Source organism: Rhineura floridana, chromosome 2 (assembly GCF_030035675.1).
Source record: "Rhineura floridana isolate rRhiFlo1 chromosome 2, rRhiFlo1.hap2, whole genome shotgun sequence".
In the NCBI taxonomy this organism is placed as follows: Eukaryota; Metazoa; Chordata; class Lepidosauria; order Squamata; family Rhineuridae; genus Rhineura; species Rhineura floridana.
Genome location: NC_084481.1, coordinates 156,617,891 through 156,644,412, shown reverse-complemented (window position 1 = coordinate 156,644,412; position 26,522 = coordinate 156,617,891). Strand labels below are relative to the sequence as shown.

Below are 26,522 nucleotides of genomic sequence, written 5' to 3'. Positions count from 1 at the left end.
CATGGTACTACTTGAAAGGCCTGTACTTGTTGCTTCTGGCAGAACTAGTGCATTGTGCAAAGTCAGCAAGGCAGGGCAGCATCTGTTTAAGAATGTCACAGTATCTGGAGAATATTCCACCAACAGTGGTGGCTTTCAAACAGCATGCTGTATGTCTTACCTCTCAGGGAGGATGTTTATGGGGCAAGGTATTTCAAAGAAATTGAATGTTACCAAGTCCCACATACTTGAGGTTGGGTGAGGAAAGGTTGGTCTCGATGACAACCAAATCGGACAGCTGTCCAAACTCATGAAAAGTGCGATGAACTGATACACTGTAAGTGTAAGAAGACATGCAGAACCTATGCAAGGGCTGCAAGACCAGCCTTAATTGCACTGCTGTTTGCTATTGTAAAGGGAACTGTTTTCAGAAATAATTACATTCACACTCTTTGTCTTCTTTTTGTCACTGTACATCTATTTTATACTTGTCATGTCGTTCTGTTGGGACCTTACCATTGGGAACATTCTCTTGATATAGAGAATATTCATTTAACAGGGTAAAAATTAACACATCATTTATTCAAAACAGGAATTGATTTGAGAATGGATCTATACCAGGAAATGTTTAGCATTATCATTGCATGTTTGCATGTTAACTACCCCACCAGCTTCATTGCTTACCTCTGACTTTAGATAACATAAATATTAAATAGCATTGGCTATCCAGTTCCTTAGGGGACCCTAGATGGATTTCCCCCCATTGTAAGAAGAGAATGTTTAGACCTAACCTCTGCTTCCTCAATCAATCAATGGCGATTACTCTTGACTGAATAAGATTGCCTTCCAAAATAAAGTCTTTAACAGTGGGTCTGTAAGTGACTGTGGAGGCCAATCCTAGATCCACACAGAGTCTCACAGTGAGGACATAGGTTTCCAGATGGAAGACAGTTGCGATGAGGATTTGTACGATGTGCCTTCCGCTTGGGTCGTTTGTCACTTTTGCTCTGTATTCGTGCTTATTCAAAGTCCATAGCTTTGATAAACCTCCATTTGGGACGCTCATGGGCCAAGACTTCCCAGGGCTCGATGCTCATGTTACCTTTTTTTGGATTATTTTTAAGAACATCTTTAAACCTCTTGCTGTCCACCGATATTCCGTTTTCCATCCTTAAGTTGGGAGTAAAGTAACTGATTTGGAAGATGGTGATCAGGCATTAGAACAACATGGCCAGTCCAGCGAAGTTAATGTTGGAGGACCATTGTTTCAATGCTGGTGGTCTTTGCTTCTTCCAATACGCTAACATTAGTCTGCCTATCTTCTCAAGTAATTTGCAGAATTTTCTGGAGACAGCGTTGGTGGAATCTTTCAAGAAGTTGGGAATGGTGTTTACAGGTGTACAGTAAGGTTGGTAGTACAATGGCTTTGTAAATAAGCATTTTGGTCTGCCTGTGAATATCCCGATCCTCGAACACTCTACGCTTCATTCGGGAGAATGCGGCACTCTCAGAGCTCAGACGATGTTGAATTTCAGTGTCGATATCGGCTTTTACAGAGAGATGGCTGCCAAGATAAGAAAAGTGATCAACATTCTCCAGCGTGGTGCCATTAAGCTGGATTGATGGTGCTACAGAGGGACTAGTTCGCGCCTGCTGATGAAGCACTTTGGGTTTTTTTATATTAATCAAGAGGCCAAGCTTCCCACATGCTTCTGCAAAGACATTTAGGATAGTTTGAAGATCTTTCTCTGAATGTGCGGAGACTACATTATCATCGGCATATTGAAGTTCTGCGACAGAGGTTGTAATTACCTTACTTTTTGCTTTCAGCCTACTAAGATTAAAAAACTTTCCATCTGTTCGATATGCGAGTTCCACACCAGTGGAAGTTTCCCCTCAACAAGGTGTAGAATCATGGCGTAATGGTTAGAGTGTTGGACTACAACCTGGGAGACCAGGGTTCAAATCCCCACACAGCCATGAAGCTCACTGGGCAACCTTGGGCCAGTCACTGCTTCTCAGCCTTAGAGGAAGGCAATGGTATACCATCTCTGAATACCGCTTACCATGAAAAAAACACTATTCATAGGGTCGCAATAAGTCGGAATCGACTTGAAGGCAGTCCATTTCTGCTTCCTATTTTTTTTATATATATATATATTTTTTATTCAAATTTTTCAAAAGACCAACAAAACAAAGTCAAACAACAAAAACATAACAATACAACAAAAGAAAAAAATAGTTGACTTCCGATTTGTCGCATATCAGCTATAAGTATATAATATATATCAAACCTGTCCCTTAATATATACATACAGGATCACTTTTCTCCATAGGTTATCTTAGTTAATCGTCAAATCCCAATATCATCGTTTTATTTTGATCTTTCAACAAAAAGTCTAAGAGAGGCTTCCATTCCTTAAGAAATGTGTCTGTCGATTTTTCTCTAAGTAAGCATGTCAATTTATCCATCTCTACTAAGTCCATTAATTTCAATAGCCATTCTTCCGTTGTTGGTGTTGATTCCATTTTCCACTTTTGTGCATATAATAATCTTGCTGCCGTAATCATATATAATATTATTCTTCCATATTTCTTTTCTATTTGTTTATCCATAAAACCCAATAAAAAAAATTCTGGTTTTGACTGAATATTTATCTTTAGAATTTTTTGCATCATCCTACCTATCTGTGCCCAAAATGATTTTGCCTTTTTACACAACCACCACATATGATAAAATGATCCTTCTTGTTGTTTACATTTCCAACAAACATTAGAAACATTACTATACATTTTTGACAACTTTTCTGGAGTCATGTACCAACAATACATGTATTGTATAATTTGTGAACCACAGATAGGCTAGTAGCATGGGAGAATAATCCTAAATCATACTATAATGGCATCAGTGACTCTGGCGTCAGTGACTTTGGTATATTTGTGTGGACCTAGGATTTTATTTGTTAGGAAGGATGTTGCAATCAGGATTGCCAAGTAGTTTTTTGTAGAAATGCCATCCATTCTACATACAGGCTAGCAAAAGAGACAGAGCTGCAGCGTCACAATGAGTGGGTTAGATGATGGTATCAGAAGGAATTAGCTGTTTTGTTAGGCACTAGGGAATATTTTGAGACGAGAAGCCTCTTCAAAAGAGAGAGTCTCCATTTGAAATATAATGGGACCAGAATTTTGGGGTTTAACATCAAAAACATCCCAGAGTAGCTTTTCAACCAATTTCTGGGGCAATCTGAGGAGCTGGGGAGTATCCAGTTTGCGTTGACATTCCTTAGGGATTATGGGGTAAATGTTTTAAAGGAACAGACCTCATAGAACTGCTGTGGGTAGGAACACTAGCTCTGAAAAGTAAGTTACAACTGGACATACTCTTGCCCCCTGACTAAAATGCTGAGGGTGATCTTAAAGTGGAGAACAAAATAAAGGAGGCAGCCAAAGGAGAAAATATTGTAATAGGTGACTTTAAGTGCCCTTCCATTGATTGCATGAATGTATGTTTGGGGTTGTCACAGAGACAACATTTTATATATGATAAATGATTGTGCCTTGTAATAGTTGGTCGCAGAACTGACCAACTGGGAGGTGACACTGGACTTAATTCTGGACAAGATGTCGAATTGTTCAGGAAGAATGGCCGTAGTATTAATCAAATTCATCATATATCTAAGTGGAAGGTTGTCCAGAAAGTCAATCACAGTTGTATTTAATTTTAAAAAAGGAAGCTTCTAAACAGTAAGATTAGCTAAAAGGCAGTTGCAAGGAAGAAACAAGAGGTCACGTATCTGAAGCATGGTTAGAGGTTGATATAAAACTGTGATAACATAGTCATAGCTAGAATGTTTTCCATAGATTCAGAAAGATAGAAAAAAGTCAAAGGGAATGGTTGTTGAGAAAAGTCAAAGTTTATAAAAGGCAAAGAGCTTCCTTTTTAAAAGTAGGAGCCTTGACCAACTGAGGAAAACAAAAATTAGCACAAACTACGACAGAAACAAATGTAAGTTGAAAATAAGAAGCAACAGTGAGAAGCATGCAACTAAAAAGACTTTAACTATAAAAATATCTTTAAATCCATTACAAGCAATCAGCCATGGAGGCAGTTGATAATTGGGTAACAGATGTGTGAATAGATTGCAAAATGAGGAAAGAATGGTTGCAGAAAAGCCAAATTAATTCTTTGTACATGTCTTTGCCATAGAATACATTGGGCAGATGCTTATTCCTGAACCACATTTTCACTCTCCCCTCCCTCCCAAGAGGACATCTGAAGAACTACCTAAAACTAGAACTTGAGGTGACTAAATGAAGCTTTAGGCCTAACTGTAAATTAACAAGTCAAGCAGTCTGGATTATGCAGCAAAGAGTTTTTAATGCACCAGCGTATGGATTTGGTATATATTCCATAGTTAGCCTTCCCAATTTGCTTTGGCAAACTGCCTTGGCTTACTATGGATCTTAGAGGCATTCTTTCTTCCCTCTCTGTCACAAGAGGGTTAGTTTTTTTTCTAAAATAGAACCTGCCAGAAAACACATTTTCGTCTAAAAATAGTGTGCCCCCCTGAATAGCTTTATTTGTTTGCAGATATAATTGAATTAACTGATGTGATCAGTTAATTTTTTGTTCAAGCTAGACCTGTGCCTAATTAAACTGTTTTTAGTAAAGTTTCCTTTCACTGTCAACAGGTTGCTAATATAAAATGTTCCAATCTGATGCCTTTTGGATTCTAGAGGGACTGGATATTTGGGAAGTGATGCATAGAATTTGTCCAAGTCTCTCTAAATGTACGGTATATGTTAAGCACCTAATACTGTCAAAAAAAGGATGAAACCTGACTGCCATATGTAAATGTGTAGGGTCCAGCAATGACCTGATTAACAGTTTCCCTCACTTGATATCTGTTTAGGCTAAAGCCTAACATGGATATCACAACCAAATTAGACCGAAGTACCTGATTGATATAAAAGAGTATACTCACCCGTACGTACTAGGAGTCATTGATTCATTAAAAAGTGTCCTATACCTAAGGTGTACACAAGATATAAAACAAGATACAGTAAGTTTGAAATACAGTAAAGTAAGATACAAACAGATACAGAGAACAGAAATACAAAATATAGTAGTAAAAGCTTCAATGTATGCCATATACAGAAAACTTAAAACAATGTAAAGCTGTTGTCTTCATTTGAAATTTTCATTCCACAGTTAGCAGATTGCATGCAATCGCACCAGGCTTTAGAGTTAGGATCTTCTAGAAACTGCATGTCACAGTGTCGTCATATCCACATCTGGCATCATCAAGGTATCATCCAGTCTGTAAACATAAGTAAATGTCCAAACTCAGTTTCACAAAGTCTGTAGCAAATACAAACAAACTGAAAATGTTCAAGTTAGTACAATTTCCAAATTGCAATATCAATTAATTGCATTCAGTTAGCCCAGGTATTTTTGCAAGTACCTTGTTTTCAAACATTAACAGTTGCACATGAGATCTCATTTTTCATAACAATGTGTTGTCCTTCAAACCAAAATTATGTTACTTTAGCTTAAACAATTTTGCAATGCTGAATCCCTGATTAATCTCTGATTAAAAATTCAAAATCAAAAGTCAAAAATAAAATCTTCAAAGAAAAAGCTCCAACCCCCCCCCCCATCTTTCTTGAAAGATACTGAGGAGAAAAAAATCATTTTGTAAAGAAAGGGGGAGGAAAAAATCTCCCTCAAGTACCAAGGAAAAAAAATCAGTGAAACATTTTTTAGCTATATAACAAGACAGACAGAAACAAACACAAAACAATAACAAACCCTAATTAGGGCTTCAGCTGCTAAGACAGCTGTGGCCATTTCTGGACCGGGATAGTCTGATCACTGTTGTCTAGGCTGGATTACTGTAATGGACTCTATGTGGGGCTGCCGTTGAGGTTGGTCCGGAAGTTGCAGCTGATGCAAAATGCAGTGGAGAGACTGCTCACTGGGGGCAGGGTATCGTCAACATGTTACCCCGCTGTTACAAGAATTGCACTGGCTGCCCATTTGCTACCGGGCCAAGTTCAACATTCTAGTTTTGGTGTACAAAGCCCTATACAGCTTGGGACCAGGATACCTGAAAGACCGTCCTATCCCTTATATACCCAGACGATCACTGTGCTCTGCAAGGCTTTATAGGTTAAAACCAGCACCTTGAAACAAGCTCGGAAACATACAGGCAGCCAATGCAAGCGGGCCAGAATTGGTTTTATATGTTCGAACCATCTGATCCCTGTTAACAATCTGGCTGCTGCATTTTGCACAAGCTGCAGTTTCCAAGTCGTCTTGAAAGGCAGCCCCACGTAGAGCGCATTGCAGTAATCTAACTTGGAGGTTACCAGATCATGGACAACTGAAGCCAGGTTATCCTTATCCAGATTGGGGCGTAGCTGGGCCACCAGCCGAAGTTGGTAGAATGCACTCTGTGCCACCGAGGCTACCTGAGCCTCAAGTGACAGAGATGGTTCTAGGAGAACCCCCAACCTATGAATCTGCTCCTTCAGGGGGAGTGCAACCCCATCCAGGACAGGTTGGACACCCACCATCTGGTCAGAAGAACCACCCACTAGCAGCATCTCAGTCTTGTCTGGATTGAGCCTCAGTTTATTAGCCCTCATCCAATCCATTGTCGCAGCAAGGCACCGGTTCAGCACATTGACAGCCTCACTTGATGAAGATGAAAAGGAGGAATAGAGCTGTGTGTCATCAGCATACTGATGGCAACGCACTCCAAAGCTCCGGATGACCGCACCCAGCGGTTTCATGTAGATGTTGAACAGCATGGGAGACAGAACTGACTGACCCTTGCAGAACCCCATACTGGAGAGTCCAGGGTGCCGAGCAATGTTCCCCAAGCACCACCTTCTGGAGCCGGCCTGCCAAGTAGGAGTGGATCCACTGCCATGCAGTCCCTCCCACTCCCAACTCAGCCAGTCTCCCCAGAAGGATACCATGGTCGATGGTATCGAAAGCCGCTGAGAGATCAAGATGAATCAACAGAGTCACACTCCCCCAGTCACACTCCCCCAGTCACACTCCCCCTGTCTCTCTCCCGACAGAGGTCATCATACAGGGCGACCAAGGCTGTTTCCATGCCAAAACCAGGCCTGAAACGGATCGAGGTAATCAGTCTCATCCAAGAGTATCTGGAGCTGGCCAGCCACCACTCGTTCCAGGACCTTGCCCAGGAATGGAACATTTGCCACCGGCCTATAGTTATTAAAATTTTCTGGGTCCAGTCCAGAGAGGGTCTCTTTAGGAGCGGTCTCACTACCGCCTCTTGCAAGCGGCCAGGGACCACCCCCTCTCGCAGAGAGGCATTAATCACTTCCCTGGCCCAGCTGGCTGTTCCATCCCTGCTAGCTTTTATTAGCCAAGAAGGGCAAGGATCCAGCACAGAAGTGGTTGCACAAACCTGTCCAAGCACCTTGTCAAAGTCCTCAAGCTGCACCAACTGAAACTCATCCAAGAAATCGGGACAAGGCTGTGCTCTGGATACCTCGCTTGATTCACCTGCTATAACATTGGAGTCTTAAGTCCTGGTGGATGCTAAAGATTTTATCCTGGAAGTGCCTAGCAAATTCATTATAGTGGTCCTCAGATGGTTCTACCATGTCCTTGGGGCCAGTGTGTAATAGCCCCTGGAGAATTCTGAAGAGCTCCGCTGGGCAACAGATTGATGATTTGATAGTGGCAGCAAAATATTGTTTTTTTGCTGCCCTCACTGCCCCTAAATACAGCTTACCATAGGCACTTGGACTGCCTTCAAGTCGATCCCGACTTATGGCGACCCAGTGTATAATTGCATCCACTAGGAGTTTGTCTCCATCTGCACTCAAGCCATCTTCTATATAATTTCATTGCTCTCAGCTCTGTGGTATACCATGGAGCCGTACGAACTCTATACAGGAGAGGGCACTCAGGAGCAATCATGTCAGCAATCATGTCAACCACCCAGGTCATTTAAACAAGTAATTACAGTGCAGATGGGAGTTACCATCTCAGAAGATGCATTCCCCCATATACAGGAAGGAATGCCTTTTTTGAGAGTGGTGCCCATGTTGTGGGAGACATATTTATAACAAAGTGTATTTTTATTTTGTACTGTTCGGTCATATGCAACTTTATACAGAGTTTATTAATTACATAGCTAACAAAAACCTATGAAGGTAGACTTTTACAATAAACTCTTTGATAAATGCCTCTCCTGTGAAGAAGTAAAAAATGCACAGGAAAGAGTGTTTATGATGGTTGCCTTTTTCTAGGATGTGCTGACTACTTTTACCAAGAAATGGATGTCTGAGAGCAAGTAGGTGCTCTTGGAGGCATTGGCACCTTTACAAATATAATTCTGTCTTAATATTTTACTCTGTGTTTAATTTCAATCCGTTCCGTTACGATTCAGATCACTGTATTCTTGAGCAAAGAGAAGATTGTAGAAAAACTTGCTTTTGGAAACTTATTAGCAGTATAACTGGGACTTCCAGGTCCCTTTCTCCAGTTTTCAGCAGAAGTGTGTGTTTACAGCCCTCTAATAACATCGAGCAGAGCAGTGGCAGTTGCAGAGGCCTTTCTACAGGTACTAATATCTGGGAGGCAGACAATCTGTTGAGATCACAGCAGACAACACTATTGAACAGACGGCAATTTATACCTCTGATAGTAAAAGAATAAAACAAGACAAAGGCTAATTTAGTAGGCTAGATCTACAGCATCTCTCACTGTGCATAGAGTTAATCTTCATCACTGAAGCATTGATTGACAATCTGGAGGATGTTAATGTATGATTCTTCTGGTGAGCGGGGGAACAGAATGGAAATTGCAGTTTCTCAGCTAATTGCTTTAGCTGTCATTTGTGACAATTTTCATGTTGTCTAGACAGCTTGCAGAGCAATTGCTTCTTGAGCCTAGTGCTATCCTAATGTAGATCTGGACAGCCTGGCTGAGGAGAACTTGGAGTGCAAAGGGGGCATCCCTGGTGTGACATCTAACATAGCTAGGGTATTGGGAAAAGGTTGCAGAAATGCCACCTGTTGCTTTTATTCTCTCCCCTCCAGGGATGGTCCTGACAAATGCAACACCCAGCACTTGGTATGTGTTTCTATTACTGGATTGGCTTTTTCAGTGCCAAAAAAAATCCAAATTTGAGGTGCCATCATCAGATGTTTAAAGCATGAATGGCTAACTCAGCCTGGAGTCCACATCAGGTTTCCAAGCAATTTTTTTCTGACCCATCGTCCCCCCAGATCCCATCAATGTTGGAAGCAGTTGCAAAAAGAAAATTAAAGTAGGCACAGCACTGGGGTGGACAACAAGATTTAAACTATAATGAAGATGCAAATTACCCCCTCCCTGGTCGTCAGTATGATCATTTGATGAGTGAGGATGGGACAATAACCTGTTTCTTCAGCTGATCTACATGGATTAGCTGAGGGGAGGGGCTGTGTGTCTGTGCATGTGTCCATCCTGTGTGAGAGAATGTGGGGACACATGGATGGGGGCACGGCCCCTGGACATTGAGCCAAGGGTGAATATGATCCTCAGACCAAAAAAGGCTAGCTGCTCCTGATTTAGAAACATGGATGACAAGGTACATACCTTATCTCCTATACTATACTCAGGACCACATGAACTGATAATATTAAAGGCTATTCATATTGTTCACCAAGAAGAGATAAATGTTGCAAGCTATATAAATTATACAAATAGAGCAAATTTTATATACCATTATTATTTTAGCACAATTTTTCTTCTGTTTTTAATTTATTATCCCCAAAGGGGGAAGAGGATATGCAAGACATTGAAGCTCTATGCTCTAACACTAGAAAACATATTCATGTGTTCCTCTGCCTTCTGAGGTTTCACCAGCCATTGCCTATATACTTTCAGACATATTTTTATAGCCATAACAACTGGACACTTGGAATTCTCTTTTTTTTATCATTAATTTTTATTCAAATTTTCAAAAACAAAACAAAACAAAAATAATTAAACAATAAAATAAAATGTTGACTTCAGATTTGTCGCAGATCAGTTATAGGTCTACAATATATAACAATCCTGTCTCTTAAATTATATTATAAAATCACTTTCCTCCAGTAGTTATCTTAATTAATCATCAAATCTCATAAACATTACTTTATTCTTTCCACAAAAAGTCAAAGAGAGGTTTCAATTCCTTGAGAGATATATCTTTCCATTTTTCTCCATCTCTAATCCATCTCGTTCAAATCTGTTAGGTCCAATAATTTCAATAGCCATTCTTCCATTATCAATGTTAATTCCATCTTCCATCTTCAATAATCCTGTTAAGTCCAGTAATTTCAGTAGCCATTCTTCCATTATCAGTATCCCATAATAATCTTGTTGTCATAGCCATAGTCCAAATAAACATATAGATTAATCCATCTCATCAAACCTGTTAGATCCAATAATTTCAATAGCCATTCTTCCATTATCAATATTAATTCCATCTTCCATCTTCAATAGTCCTGTTCAGTCCAGTAATTTCAATATCCATTCTTCCATTATCAGTATCCCATATTAATCTTGCTGTCATAGCCATAGTCATATAATAAGAGTCTGATGGGAATTTCCTTTATCACAAATATTTCCTTGCCATCAATTCTGAATATGTTGCTGAAATATTGTTGTAAAGTCATATCTCTGTTCTTCTTTTTTACAAAATGCACTGGCTCATCTCTTGAGAATTTTTCCATTGTCACATATCTGTAGTTAATTCCATAGATTTTTTCTATGTCAAGCTCCATCACATCATTCCAGTCCAAAAAATTATCCAAGACATTGATAACTTTATCTCTAATATCTTCATTAATTTCTTCAGAGACAACGTTGAATTCCAAACAGTAAACTTTGTTTCTAATATCCATAAACTCCAGATCTTTTTCCAATTCCACATTTGTTCCAATCTCCAGGGCTTGTATCTTCCCTTTAATTTTTCTTTTCTCATCTCATCAATCTCCTCTCTCACAAGATCCCCTATTTCTTTAAGCTCCTGCGTCATTTTGCCTAATTCAATTTTCATCTCCTGTCTACCCTGTCGCAGGGTTTGTTTCGTTATCTCAATCTCATCCATTATTTTCTGAAACATAATTTCTTCCATGGTCTCAGCCACTTTCCTGATTGCCATTCTTAAAACCACGAAAACAAAAATTATTTCAGCCACAATTGGGTTAATATTCCAGGCTTGATGACATCACAGTGTAGACAGTGCAGCCTGCCTTATCTCTTATTTGTTCAGGAATACAAAACAAATTTAGTTCCCAGCTTCAAAACAGTTAGTGGCGTCGTGAACAAGTAGATTCGTCAAAATGAAATAGACCAAAAAGAAAATAGTCCCGGACATATAATACTCCAAAGTTCATAAATCAAATTTATTTATTTATTTTCCCTCCTCGAAATAGAAATCCCTCTTCCGTTTGTATCTTTAGAATGCACTTCCAGGCCAGCTTTTTGCAATAAAAACAAAGATAAGCTTTTTCAATTTCTTTCCTCCTTAATTTTGTGAATAAAAGAGAAGAGTTATAACTCACCCAGAAATTCTTTATAGCTGATTCATTGACAAATCTCTTTTTGCTGCAACGATTTAAACCAAGTGAAAAAAAAATAGAAAGAAGGATGCTTGCCTGTTAAAGTCCATTTTTCTTTGAAGAAAAGATAAACGTGTCGCTTAATCAGTTAGAGCTTGTTGGAAGTCCGTCCGGCATTTGCTGGCTGAACCTTCTCTCATAAATTAATGAAATCCAGTCCTCCCAACAAAAACAGGCTTTTGTGGTTAATCTCTACGTTTCTCCCTGCCCGGGAGAAAATCTTTACCAGTCAAAAAGAACATTCTGACTGATTTTAAAACTGAAAAAGCTTCTTCTGAGATGAGAGCTCGTCTCAAAAAGCAGGCACAAGCAAAGTCACCCTTCCCGGAAGTCCTGGACACTTGGAATTCTCAACAGAAGTATCAACCCAGTTCTACCACTTATATTTTCCCCCTGTGCTTTGCCATTGAATACCACCCTGACAACATATCTCTTCTCCCTTCTGTGTTTATAAATCAACATTTAGCACTCTCCAGTTACCAGGTGGTATTCATGTGTTTTTTATTGAAGAGGCATCAACTTGAATGGAGTGAAGGGGCAAACGCATGACTTGGCAGATGTTCTGAGATTACACCTGTAATTTTTCACACACACACCCTTTTGATGTGGGAGGAAGCCAGTAGATAGGTGTGGTGGCTCACTTACAAAAATAGCCCACACTATCCAGTCCAAATGCACTTAAATCCTTGTACTGGTATTTTTCCCATTTGCCTGCTTCCTCGTTTAGGCCTGAGCACTCCCCTCTACTCTCATGTGCCACTGCTTGCTATCCAAAATGCTCTTGTGTGCGAAACAGCCCCTCTCTGACTTGTCAGCCCAAAACATCAGTTTTTGTTCAAGAAACAAGGATTACCACTACCACCCTTTGCACATCCTTCCCATTTGGTTGCTATTGTTGGCAGATTGCAAATTCTACATTCCTTGGCATTGATAGCCCTGTGCTTTCTACCCTTGAAGGTGTTTTGTTAATGTGTATGTAGTGAAGTAAAGGTGTTGTCTGTGTTGAGGCTCTTAAAGGGCCTGGTGCCCCCTCCTACCCCCAGCTCTGACCTTTTGTTTGATAGTCCTTGGGTAATGGGTAGTATTAGTTGAAACTTCATAGTAGTGGTGGGAGTCTTGAGACCTTTCATTCCCAGAAAGCATGGGCCATGGTCAGGGATGATGGGGAGTTGTAGTCCAAAATGAGGTTCTTCATTCCTGCACTAGAGCATGTTAAAACTGGTATTGCTGCATTCAGAGTCCTGGTGCTGACCAAATTCCAAAAAGTGACTTGTTTGTCACATCAGAATTTGTATAGGTTTAAGATTTGTTTTAAGTCGTCTTTGTTTTAACTTTGTTTTAACTTGTGTGTGTGTGTGTGTGTTATGTGTCTTCATGTCAACTACTACTTATGGTATAGGTTGTGCATCAGGACAATCAGATGCTGTGGCACCATTTCTTTTAAAGCATTCCATACTTTTTCATGATCTACACAGTCAAAGGCTTTGCTGTAATCTATAAAGCACAGGTTGGTTTTCTTCTGAAATTCCTTGCTCCGTTCCATTATCCAACGTATATTTGCACTATGATCTCTGGTGCTTCTTCCCTTTCTAAATCCAGCTTGGACATCTGGCATCTCTCGCTCCATATATAGTAAGAGCCTTTGTTGTAGAATCTTGAGCATTACTTTACTTGCATGGGATATTAAGGCAATAGTTCGATAATTACAGCATTCCCTGGGATCCCCTTTCTTTGGAATTGGGATGTATATGGAATGCTTCCAGTCTGTGGGCCATTGTTTAGTTTTCCATATTTCTTGACAGATATTACTCAAAATTTGGACAGATTCAGTCTCAGTAGCTTGTAGCAACTCTATTGGTATGCCATCTATGCCTGGTGATTTGTTTCTTCCAAGTATTTTAAGAGCAGCTTTCACCTCGCATTCTAAAATTTCTGGTTCTTCATCATACGGTTCCTCCGTGAATGAATCTGTCATCCTTGCATCTCTATAAAAGATTTGTTCTTTTCCCCATCGTGTGTTTCACACTATAACGCACCCCATCTCTTTGCTCCTAGACCCTCTGAAACAGAAGTCCATTGCTGTACTTTCTCCATGAGAATCCCATGTTGTTAGGGAAAGCCCTGATCTTTTACTCTGTGCTTCCAGCTTGCTCTCCTGATTCGCCTTCTCTCCTGGTTTAACCCCATCACTGCTAGTGCAGTTTTTGAATGCTTCACATGTATTTTAATTCCTGTCAATTTTGCAATAAGGTTTTTACTGAAGGACTCAAAATTCTAGTTCTTCAGTGTATTGCTTCCATTTTCCTTTTATTTCATCTCGGTCAGTCAGTGTGTTTCCCTGTTGATTATTCAACATCCCTACTCTTGGTTTAAATTTCCTTTTCATTTCTCTAATCTTTTGGAATAGAGCTCTTGTTCTACCCTTTTTATTGTCCTCTTCTATTTCTGTACAGTAGCTACTGTAATAGTTCTCTTAGTCGCTGTATTGTTGCATTTAGGGTTCTCACTGTGTTTCTATTTCCTTTTGCTTTCCTTCTCTCTTTAACCATTTTAAGAGTTTCTTCAGTCATCCATTGAGGTCTTTCTCTCTTTTTAACTAGATAGTATTGTCTTTTTGCATTCTTCCCTGATAATGTCTTTGACTTCATTCCATAGTTCTTCTGGTTCTCTGTCAATTAAGTTTAAAGCCTCAAACCTGTTCCTTATTTGATCTTTATATGCTTCTTGGATGTTATTTAAATTTTATTTTGGCATTATGATTGCTTTGTTGTTGTTCTTTAGCTTTACTCTGATTTTAGATACAACCAGTTCATGATTTGTACCGCAGTCTGCTCCTGGTCTTGTTTTCACAGAAAGTATGGAACTTCTGCTACCAATTATATAATCAATTTGATTCCTATATTGACCATTTGGTGATGTCCACGTGTACAGTCGTGTTTCTTGTTGTTCAAAAAATGTGTGTGCAAGAAACAAATTATTGGCTTCACAGAATTCAATAAGTCTTTCTCCTGTTTCATTTCTGGCTCCTAAGCCCCATTTCCCCACAATTCCTAGTTCTTTTCTGTTCTCTACTTTTGCATTCCAGTCCCCCATGATTATCAGCACATCTTGTTTTGGTGTGTGATCAATTTCTTCCTGTATTTCTGCGTAAAATCTCTCCAAGTTCTCTTCTTCTGCATTTGCCGTTGGAGCATAGACTTGGATGATGGTTATGTTGATAGGTTTCCCATTTAATCTCATTGATATCAGTCGCTCAGACCTTGTGTTGTAGCCCCTAATTGCTCTTGCTACATCACTTCTCATTGTTAAAGCAACCCCATTTCTTCTTAATTTCTCATTTCCTGCATAAAATACTTTGTAGTTGCCTGACTGAAAATGTCCCATTCCCGTCCATTTTAATTCACTCACGCCAAGTATTGTAATGTTGATACGTTCCATTTCTTGCTTCTCACATTCCATGCTCCTATTGTGTGTGTCGTACAACTCCGGATTCTCCTTTTGCATCTGTGCGCATTAGCATCTGAGCTTCCTTTCGGCTTTGACCCAGCTGTGTCATTAGTCACAGCGCTACTCGTACTTGTCCTTTGTTCTTCCCCACTAGCTCCGTGAGTGCCTTCTGACCTGGGGGGGGTCTCATCTTCCAGCACTATCTCGTGTTGCATTTTGGATACTCTGTTCATAGGGTTTTTGTGGTGAGAGATATTCAGAGGTGGTTTACCATTGCCTTCCTCTGAGTTTGGATGCATGCTAGTCTGGTGTTTCAGCTTTGACCATTCCGCCTTGGGTGCCTCTGCAAGGAGTCTAGACTCTTGGTCTAGACTTCTGACGGCATTGCTCTAAGCTTCTTCAACACTCTCAACCCCTCTCACCACTTTAAGGTGTACATCCTAGAGGGTGAGGAACTAGTGTATCTGCAGCCTAAATCATGCTCTGGAGATCAAACACATTAACGCCAAGGTCTGACAAAAAGAAAACAAAGTTGTAGGACTCAAATAGATGATCTCTTTACAGTGGTCCGAGGGACAGTTATTCTTGCACCTGAAACTAACCCCAACATTTTATTAATTAAAATAAATTTGTTCAGGACTAAGCTACCATTGAGGGTCAAGCTGTACTAAAGAGCACATCCTAACAGTCTGATAAATGGCTTCAATAATGCAGATGCTTCTACAATGAGACTGTGACCTGCAACGCTAATAGTGTCACTAGAAGTATTCAAGAAACCTAGACTTACTTTACAAAGGCCTATGAGTTATACAGAAAGCGGGATCGGACCAAGATGAAGGAGGTGTAAAAACTAGAGGGAGAAATATCAATCATTTAAAATATGCAGATGATACCATACTCTTAGCAGAAACCAGTAGTGATCTGAAACGAATGCTGATGAAAGTTCAAGAGGAAAGCACAAAAGCAGGACTACAGCTGAATGTCAAGAAGACTAAAGTAATGACAACAGAAGATTTATGCAACTTTACAGTTTAAAGTTAACAACAAGGACACTTAACTTGTCAAGGATTATCAATACCTTGGCACAGTCATTAACCAAAATGGAGACAACAGTCAAGAAATCAGAAGAAGGCTAGGACTTTGGAGGGCAGATATGAGAGAACTAGAAAAGATCCTCAAATGCAAAGATGTATCACTGAACACTAAAGTCAGGATCATTCAGACCATGGTATTCCGAATTTCTATGTATGGATGTGAAAGTTGGATAGTGAAAAAGTGGATAAGAGAAAAATCAACTCATTTGAAATGTGGTGTTGGAGGAGATTTTTGCGCATACCATGGACCATGAAAAAGACAAATAATTGGGTGTTAGAACAAATTAAACCAGAACTATCACTAGAAGCTAAAATGATGAAACTGAGGTTATCATACTTTGGAAACATAATGAGAAGACAGGATTCACTAGAAAAGACAACAATGCTTGGAAAAACAGAAGGGAGTAGAAAAAGAGGAAGGCCAAACAAGAGATGGATTGATTCCATAAAGGAAGTCACAGACCTGAACTTACAAGATCTGAACAGGGTGGTTTGTAACAGATGCTGTTGGAGGTCACTGATTCATAGGGTCTCCATAAGTCAAAATTAACTTGAAGGCACATAACAACAAAACACACGATCCCAGTGCTCTTGCCCAGAAATCTCTTCTGTGTAGAACAGGGTGGTTCATGACAGATGCTCTTGGAGGTCACTGATTCATAGGGTCGCCATGGGTCAGAGTCGACTTGGAGGCACATAACAACAACAACAACAACACAGTAGTTGCTCCAAAAGCAGCCAGACCTTTTTCTCTCACTGCATTTGGAACAACTCTGCCCAGATTGGACAAGTTTCCCTTACATACTGCTGATTTGGCCGCCCACAGCAAAGCACTGGGCCAATTCATGGTGTCTGCCTGAGTACACAGCAAAGCATTTTCATTGGACACACTTGGAGTTGCAAAGCGGTAGATGGACAATCGATTTTAATGTCTATGTGAAACTGACTTCAAGGTAAACTGCACTGGAGCTGCAACGTCTGAGACTTTGGAGTAAAAGTGGGTGGAGTTTGCCTGGGATTGTGTTTCCCCATATTCAGAAAATGGAGGTGGAGATGCACTGAAGCCATCGATACAGCAAGTATTTTTCTATGCTTAGTGTCTTTTGCTGTTTTCACAGGGCTCTTAACAAAAGTAACAGCACAGGATCGGTCTTCAAGGTGATTAAAAAAATAGATATACACTGAGGCTTTTCTGTGTGAGTGCAGGGGAGACAGGGTTTTTCCGGTGTTACCTTCAGGTTTTTTTCTGCACCCCCATTCTGTAGCTGCCATGAAGAGCTTTGACCACCCTAAAGCACTGTATAAATGATGCCATTACTATAAAAAAAATTTCTGGATTGAGCACTTTAGCCTTACAAGGTGAGGTGGTGGAAGAATTGCATGTTTGTTTTAATGTATTTTAACGTCTTTTTATGATGTTTTAAAGTGTTTTTAGCCTTTCTGTTTGCTGCCCTGGGCTCCTGCTGGAAGGAAGGGCGGGATATAAATCAAATAATAAATAAATAAATGTTAAAAAATCCTTATGGATAGGAAAATAGTATGTGAAAGAAGGATTCAGCCTAGTTCTGTCTGACAATCTGTTTATGATTCTGTGGGGATTTGGGGGAGGAGAGAGTGAACATTCAAATACACACACACATGCTTGAAAATACTTCCGTTCAGGAAACGCTTTACTACTTGATTCCACTGATTATATAAATGGGCCCTTAGAGGCCAAGGGATAAGTAAGGGTTTATTTTTGTAGTATGTTTACATACATTTTTAATGTTGATGTTTTATGAATGTTGCCCACTCTGAACCCTCGGGGATAAGCTGGGATATAAATATAAATCAATAATACATGGTATATTGAAGATGTTCCGCAGAATGTTTCTGATGGAAACTCCCTCTGGGATCCTTCAGTACAAGATTGAGTTGTAACAGAGCCCCTCCTTGAACTGCAATGCTTCTAACTTCCCTAGCTTCTTAGTTATACTTTGGCATCCGTATTACTGGTCTTCTCTACCTGAATGCATCTGATAGTACATAGTAGCTAGCCATTTCCGGGTAGATACTTGAGATGACTAGCTTTCCTTTTCATTATAAGAGACATTTATGTTGTGCTAAAAATCACAACAGAGAGAGACTGGGGCAAAGATAGTTTGAGTTGAATTCTGTTGCACATAACCTGTAGACTTGCCCCCAAGCAGCAAAATCTTGATGCCCTGTTTGAAGGACATCTTCCATTTGATTAAATTGTCATGCACTTCCGATACTCTTATACAGCTGGTATAGCACAGTGGGGAGGAGAGCCTGGGTGGGAGTCCAGAGTCTGTGAGTTTAAATCCCTGCTCGTGTCTCCTGGGTGTAAAGGGCCAGCTAAAGATCACCCCCACAGTATGTGGCTCAGGGGTAACGTGCTCTGCCACCTGTGCAGCCGTGGGCAAGCTGCATAGTTCCAAGGAGCCCAGTTACCCCCCAGCTGACAGTTGCGGACAAGGAAGGGGCTGGCTTGTGCATCTGTGGCAATCTGAGCAGGCCCTAGCCAGCTGGGGAGGACTAGCCTCAGAGGTAGGCAATGGTAAACCCCCTCTGAATGCTGCTTACCATGAAATCCCTATTCATAGGGTAGCCATGATTGACTTGAAGGCAGTCCATTTCCATTTTCTGATACTTTTACAAACAGAGCAATTATGATAATCTTTTCAAGATAATGCATTTCTTCAGAGAATAAATTGCAAAACTTAATGTTAAGAATATGAGCAACATAAAATGTAAAGTGTTCTGAGATTATTAAGTAAAACCAATTCTTAATGCAGACACATGAACAATTATGCTTGTAGGATTTCTTGTGAAAGTGAATAGCACGCAACTATGTCCCTTTGTCAGAGATGATACTGGTTGGAGAGAAGCTTTTCTGATGTTTCTCATTCTAGGAACATGACATCTGCCAGTAGCAAGAATTGTGATGCTAAGAGTTCAAAAAGCAGTTTTCTAACATACACAAATGGGTTTTATTTTACACACACAACTCTCCCTACCGTACGATTTAAGAAGCAAACATTTTGTCTCTTAAGTTACAGCTAAATTAAAGCATAAACTACGAACATTTTGAACTGTTACACAAGGTTGTTTTGAAAATACAATTTTTTTGAGAGAGCCTAGTTCAGATTAATTTCTGCCAAGCTCCCAAAGCTTGTTGGGAGCATAGTGAAGTTTGCAATTCAGCATGTAACTAATACAACCATATAAACTACTACAATATCATTAGGCTAATGTAATTAACTAGCTGGCACTATGGTGTGAAGTAGGCATGCTCTCGCTAGATTATGCTGAAATACAGGGTGACAAATTTACTAGGGTTTGAGTGAACATTAAAGCTGGAGAAACTCTTAAGCAGTTGCCAAACCGCTGCTGTTGAAACTTTCTCATTAACATCTTCCATTCTGTTTCTTGGCCTATGAATAAGTGACACTACATAAGATTTGTCTGATGAGTGATTCTGCCTCTGTCAGTAGCATTAGATTCCACAAATCTTTAATATTTAAAATTGCCAATCTTAAAATAACAAAACTTGAAAGAAGTTTTGTGAGAAAGCAAGTCAGAATTCCTATGAACTCATGTACCAGCTTTTGTTTAGTGGCTATTGTACAAAGGAGGACCTTTTGATTGTTGTCAGAGTCTTTTAGGTTAGTGATTGCCTTCTAGGAAAGTGCTGACATGATCTCTACCCAGACGAGGGGTTCTTAACCTGCGGTCCATGGATCTCTTGGGGGGGGGCATGAACCAGGAACAAAAAATCAAATTTCCAATGCAGTAAAATAAATGGTATTTATTTATTTATGGGGGTCCATAGCTTTCATCAGATTCAAAGGGGTCAGTGACACAAAAAAGGTTAAGAACCATTGACCCAGACCATTAACAGGACAATGTGTATTCTTCATTAAAAAAAAAAATTCTTCCCCAAGGAAAAATGTTTTCTGAGGTGAGAATAAATTTATGTATGTGTTATACAATAGACCTATTTTGATTTTGTATAAATTCTGCTGACAGGAATTGAGTTTTCAAAATATCTAGGGTTTTCTTGCAAAAATAGAATGGGGGTTATAAATCGGAGGAGACAGGCAGCAGAGTCAAACTACAGCTATTTATTTATTTTAAAATTTCAACAACTCTTCATCGGAAGATTCCAGGGCGGTGTACAAAATGTGTTAACCAGTTATACAGTATTTAAATATGTTATTAAAAGAATAAAAGCTGGGCTAAAAACAAAAATCTAAGGAATAGAAAAATCAATTCAAACTAGAATTCTGTCTAAAATGCTTGGGTAAAAAAAGACGGTCTTATCCTGGCACTGAAAAGATTGTAATGCCATCTCCAGATGTGGCTTCTTGGGTAGGGCATTGCAAAGTTTTGACACCACCACAGAAATGGCTCTCTATGGTGTGGGCAGCTGAGTAGAGTATTTTCTGTTGTGCCTAATATGGTTAAAGTATAACCAATTTTTATCAGACAAAATAGCAATTTCTTGCCTCTGGAATGTGGGGTGTTTGCCTCTAATGAGAAACTGTTATACTTCAAATGTGTTAGGCACAAAAATAGTACTTTGGGGTGTTTTCTTAAATGAATCATATTATTTCCTTTAACACCTGTGAGGTTTGTCCCTTTTTTATTTTCTTTCAATCCCTGTCCTATCTCAGTCTAAGCCTTAACCTGGAGCGTTGTCTGAGCGTGACTGAGGAAAATAAAACTACTAAGGTTTTTAAGATGCCAGATTCTTGGCTTTTGCAGTGAATCCAATAATTGATGGAATAATCCAGTGAATGCTCTTCTCAGCTCTGGTTGGATGCTGGGACTCTCCTGGGGGCCCAGGTGAACAGCCTTGCCTTGGTTTGCTTGCATGAGCAAGAAATCCCAGAATGTGTTAATCATTTCACCCTTTCCCAGTGTTTGTTTGGTACATATTGTTCATGTATGCTGATATATATGCTCTTCGAAACTTGTACATCGTCTAACTCTGCCTGTTTGTTTTATTGATTGTTAGAAATCATGTTAATTGGTGACTGGCATTCCTTTGGGGTAGAGATTCCAGACCAAAGACTCCTACAGTCATAGAAAAACAAACTACTGTACCAGAGAAGAAGCATTGGTGCATGGTCTAGATTCTACAAGGACAAGGGTTATGTTAGCAGAACAGCATTCTAAATGAACCAAGATGTTTTATCTACGCAGTGGACTATTATTCCACTAGCATTAAAATTTTGCTCTATGCAGCATGTCAGAAGCCATGTTTGCACATAGTGTAAGCTCTCAGGGAGGAAATTGTAGCCATTTTGCTCCTGCCTAATCCTTTTAGCTTGGCACCTAAGTTAAGTCTTGTTCTTGGCTACAGCTTTAGATTGAGGAGGATAACCAAAAGCCCAAGATTGGATGGCACACGAAACCAAACCTTGGCTGAGCTGCCTCACTAATCTAAAGGATCAGAGAGTTTGGCTTACCATGTTGTGTGACTGAGGCCATAAAGAGCTGGCCTCATTATTTCTGTTGACTTGTCAAATGTCTATCTGTATCCGAGAGGTCCATAATATTTGTGTGTGCAACTCATTGGTAACTGAAATTCTTGTGGGCACTTTGGGATGTAGTATTAATTGAATACTACTCTGAAAAACTCAAGGCTTTTTTCCTGCTAACTGTGAGTTTTGCTGAATCATGAAGTCTAGAGATTTGTCAGTTATGCAAATCTTTGCATTTTTAATAAAACAATATGATATAAATTCAGATCCATGGTCAGTTATTCTGAAATCAAGAGTCCTTAATTTTTTTCTGGCTTTATTTATTCATCAAACGTCTGTATTTCTTTCCAGCAAAGGACACTGAAGGAAATTCACAATGAAATAAAAATAATAAACAAGTACCATAAAGCAAATCTCTCCCTCCCTCCCTCTCTGTAACTTAAATTACTTCCTGCCTATCCAGGAAACTGAACATAATCCATTTCCTATCAGGAACATATAGTTGGGGTGGGTGGGTTGAAAACCATGTGTATACAACAATTCCATGTTGTTTCCCTGCTGTTCATGTGGTATATATTCAGTAGAGAAGGCATGCCCAATAAGTTCCATTTTTTTAAAGTCATAAAGTTCTTGATAACATGAACATTGACAGAAACTGGGCATACCTTCTAGCAGAAGATGAAATCAGTGGAGTTCTGCTATGAAAATGTGGTCGGTGGGTAAAAAAATTAATGACAATATACAGACTGTCCCACATTTGATTGATTGATTGATTGATTGATTGATTGATTAATTAAATGTATATCCCCCCTTCCTCCCAGTAGTAGCCCAGGGCACCAAGCACTTTAAAATATCTTAAAAACAAGACTTTAAAACAAAACATATTTAAAAACATATTAAAACAAAATACTTTAAAAATATCTTTTAAAAATAACTTTAAAAACATCTTAAAAAGTAATTCCAGCAGACACAGACAAGGATAATTTTAACTTGGGAGAAGTCAAGAAGCTAGACATATGGATGCTAGTACTTTCACGTTGCAAGTTAAACTTTTTGTTTTCTTCCCTAGGAGGCTACTGGAGTCTTCGCTCATTTCACTATCCCGTTATGATGGGGCAGGATCCCGGGAACATCCAATCTATCCTGATCCAGCTAGGTAAGGACAGAATTGAGTCCAGTTGATAGCCTTGTGGTTTGCTGTGAAACATAAAATAAGAGGAATAGATGACGTGCCTTTTGTTTTCCTCAGACTATTTCTTTTACAGTATCACTCATTTAAACAAAACGTTTCATATTTTCATATTCTGTCTGTCAGATGTTTTATTACATGTTCAGCCACTGATTTACCGTCCGCTCTACCTGCAGAAGGTAGACACAGCTGTGCATATGACACAAGGCATATGCAAATTTTATGGAAATATGTGCCTCTTTTGTGAGTGGGTCAGAAGGTTTTGGTTTAGGGTTGGCATTGGGGAAAAACAAGGTTCTTGTTCCTTTTACAAGCTTTAAGGCAGGCAGAAATTCAACAGGTTAAGCCTTATTTAGTATGGCAATACAATTATGGGAAAAGTTTCACCATGACTGCTCCTTAATTTTGTGTTATGCCACGCCCCCTGAGCAGCCATTTTGTGACTGGTGCCCCAGCACTCTCTGAGAATTTAAAATGTGCCCTCTGGTCCAAAAAGGTTGTCTACCTCTGTTCTAGGTAATGTAGAAGATAATGCTGTAATCAGCATAGAATACACTTTGGGAGAAAAATCTTATTAGATATGTTGCATTATTAATAGTTAGGGAATGAATTATGTAATAACCAGCAAGTATGTGGATGACGAATTATTTGGATCAGAGTAAGACATGGGAATTCAGAGTGCAGTAAGAGGGATTTGTAGAAGGCATCTTTTGAAAAATTAAGAAATAATAAGATAATGAAAGGAAGTGTTAATACAGGAAATTCTTTAGGTTCTATAATTAAGGTGCCAATGATGACAGGTCCTTTTGAAAAACAGAAATTCACTAAGAATAAAGAGAGCAGAATAGCTTGGGAAAACTGAATATTGAAGGTAAAAAACCCCCACCAAAAACACTCTTTACCAAGTATAGGCAGGTAAGACTAGTACAGGAGGATAGATGGCTAAGTAAAGAAAAAAGTATTGTTAACATATGAGTGGTTTTGTACAAATGAATTGGTAGAGGGGAAGTGCAACAGAAAAAGTAGGCAATACATGAGAAAGCTGAAATCAGTTATGTCTAAAGTAGTTATGTAAACTGCTGCTTAAATCTCTTTTCAAAGAAGAGAAGGCAAGGGTGGTCTTTCTTGGAGATAATGAGAACTTTAAAAACGTAACCATCGATGGAATCAAGTGAGAGAGTGTTGAAAAATGGACCATGTGAAAGATTTTATAATACAGGTAATAAGGCAGTTGGCAAACAAAATTGCTGACAATTAATCCTGAAATGTCACAAATCACTGGCATTTAAGACAAATATCCTTAAGAATTTACAAAACCTAACCTACAAAAAAGTTCTTAAGCCTGTCATCCTCACAATTTGCTTAAAATTAAGCACAAAGTTTACAAGATAAATTGCTTATGGGAGTTCTCCATCCTGACAGCTCTCTTGGTTCTTCATTGTGCTTATATATAAAGAATGATTACTATAGACGAAAACTCCCTTAATGTGTTTTGCCCTCGTAAAGATTCCAGTCACCTTATTCTAGAGTGCAGGTGTATTACCCAAGAAATGTCAGTATTTGTTTATACTATGATTTAGATATGTTGATGTTATTGAATGGTAGGCTCAATTCATAACTGTCCATATTTGACTCTCTAGCAAACGTCAAATGCACTTGCTGTATAACTTGGTTTCTGAAAACCTCTGTCATTCAGATCTTGACTTAGCATGGCTGCCAGACAATCATAGTTGAATATGAACATTTTATTTTCTAAACATGAGGAATTATCTATTATAGAAGAACACATAAAATAGCTCTGCTGGATTAAATCAAAGGCCCATCTTGTCCTATATCCTGTTTTCCCCAGGTAGCATGCCATCAAGTGGGTTACAGCACCCCTGTTGTCCGAAGGCAAGAATGCAGGGAGTCAAGACCTGAGTTGCTCCTTCTGGTCCTCACTGCAGTTCATTCTTGCCTTCATCCTTGTCCTGCATCCTGTTTTCCATAAATATCAAACCAGTGTCTCTGGGAAGTCCATAAGCAGTACATGAGTGCAGTAGCATCCCTCCCCCCCAACCGGACTGTTGTCCTCCAGCAACTGGTATTCGCATGGATGCTGCTGCTTATCCTATAGGCAGGATATAGCCACCAAGAGTGCCAAAAACACTTGAAGAGAGACACTGATTACAAGTGCCTGTACGCTAATGCAAGAAGCCTCCGAACCAAGATGCGAGAACTGTAGTGCTTGGTCTACATAACGGAGACCTGGTGGAATGGAGAAAACCAGTGGGATACAGTCATCCCTGGATATAAACTATATTGGAAGGACAGGGAAGAATGTATTGGTGGTGGTGTCGCTCTATACATGAAAGAAGGCATTGAATCCAGCAAGCTCGAAACCCCAAAAGAGGCGGACTCCTCCACAGAATACCATGCCCCAGGAGGGATTTCATATTGGGAACGATCTATCGTCCCCCTGATCAAAATGCTCAGGGAGACCTGGAGATGAGATATGAAATTGAGGAAGCATCCAAACTAGGAAATGTGGTAGTAATGGGTGACTTCAACTACCCGGACATAGACTGGCCGCATATGTGTTCCAATCACGACAAAGAAGCAAAATTTCTAGATATTCTAAATGACTATGCCCTAGACCAGTTGGTCATGGAACCGACCAGAGGGACAGCAACTCTGGACTTAATCCTCAGTGGGGACCGGGACCTGGTGTGAGATGTAAGTGTTGTGCCAATTGCCAAGAAAATCCGACACGGTCACATTTGACTTCAAAAGCGGAAACTTCGCAAAAATGAGGGGATTGGTAAAAAGAAAGCTAAAAACAAAGTCCAGAGGGTCACATCACTCAAAAATGCTTGGAAGTTGTTTAAAAACACTATATTAGAAACTCAACTGGAGTGCATACCGCAGATCAGAAAAGGTACCACCAGGGCCAAGAAGATGCCAGCATGGTTAACGAACAAAGTCAAGGAAGCTCTTAGAGGCAAAAAGTCTTCCTTCAGAAAATGGAAGTGTTGTCCGAACGAACAAAATAAAAAGGAACACAAACTCTGGCAAAAGAAATGCAAGAAGACAATAAGGGATGCTAACAAAGAATTTGAGGAGCACATTGCTAAGAACATAAAAACCAACAACAAAAAATTCTATCAATACATTCAAAGCAGGAGACCATCTAGGGAGGCGATTGGACCCTTGGATGATAAGGGAGTCAAAGGTGTACTAAAGAACGATAAGGGGATTGCAGGGAAGCTAAATGATTTTTTTGCATCTGTCTTCACAGTGGAAGATATAGGGCAGATCCCTGAACCTGAACTAATATTTGCAGGAGGGGATTCTGAGGAACCGAGACAAATAGTGGTAACGAGAGAGGAAGTTCTAGGCTTAATAGACAATATAAAAACTGACAAATCACCGGGCCCGGATGGCATCCACACGAGAGTTCTCAAAGAATTCAAATGTGAAATTGCTGATCTGCTAACTAGAATATGTAACTTGTCCCTCAGGTCCTCCTCCGTGCCTGAGGACTGGAAAGTGGCAAATGTAACGGCAATCTTCAAAAAGGGATCCAGGGGGGATCCCGGAAATTACAGGCCAGTTAGCTTAACTTCTGTCCCTGGAAAACTGGTAGAAAGTATTATCAAAGCTAGATTAACTAAGCACATAGAAGAACAAGCCTTG

General features: G+C 39.6%; 1 protein-coding gene across 6 annotated transcripts in view; it reads left to right on the top strand.

Moving 5' to 3' along the window:
• AMBRA1 (autophagy and beclin 1 regulator 1) overlaps positions 1–26,522 on the top strand; it is a 243,867-nt gene that overhangs the window by 45,680 nt on the left and 171,665 nt on the right. For all 6 annotated transcript variants that reach the window (XM_061610890.1, XM_061610887.1, XM_061610888.1 and 3 more), the window contains one exon: positions 22,728–22,814. In XM_061610890.1, the coding sequence (XP_061466874.1) occupies positions 22,728–22,814 (87 nt within the window). The remainder of the gene's footprint in view (positions 1–22,727; positions 22,815–26,522) is intronic.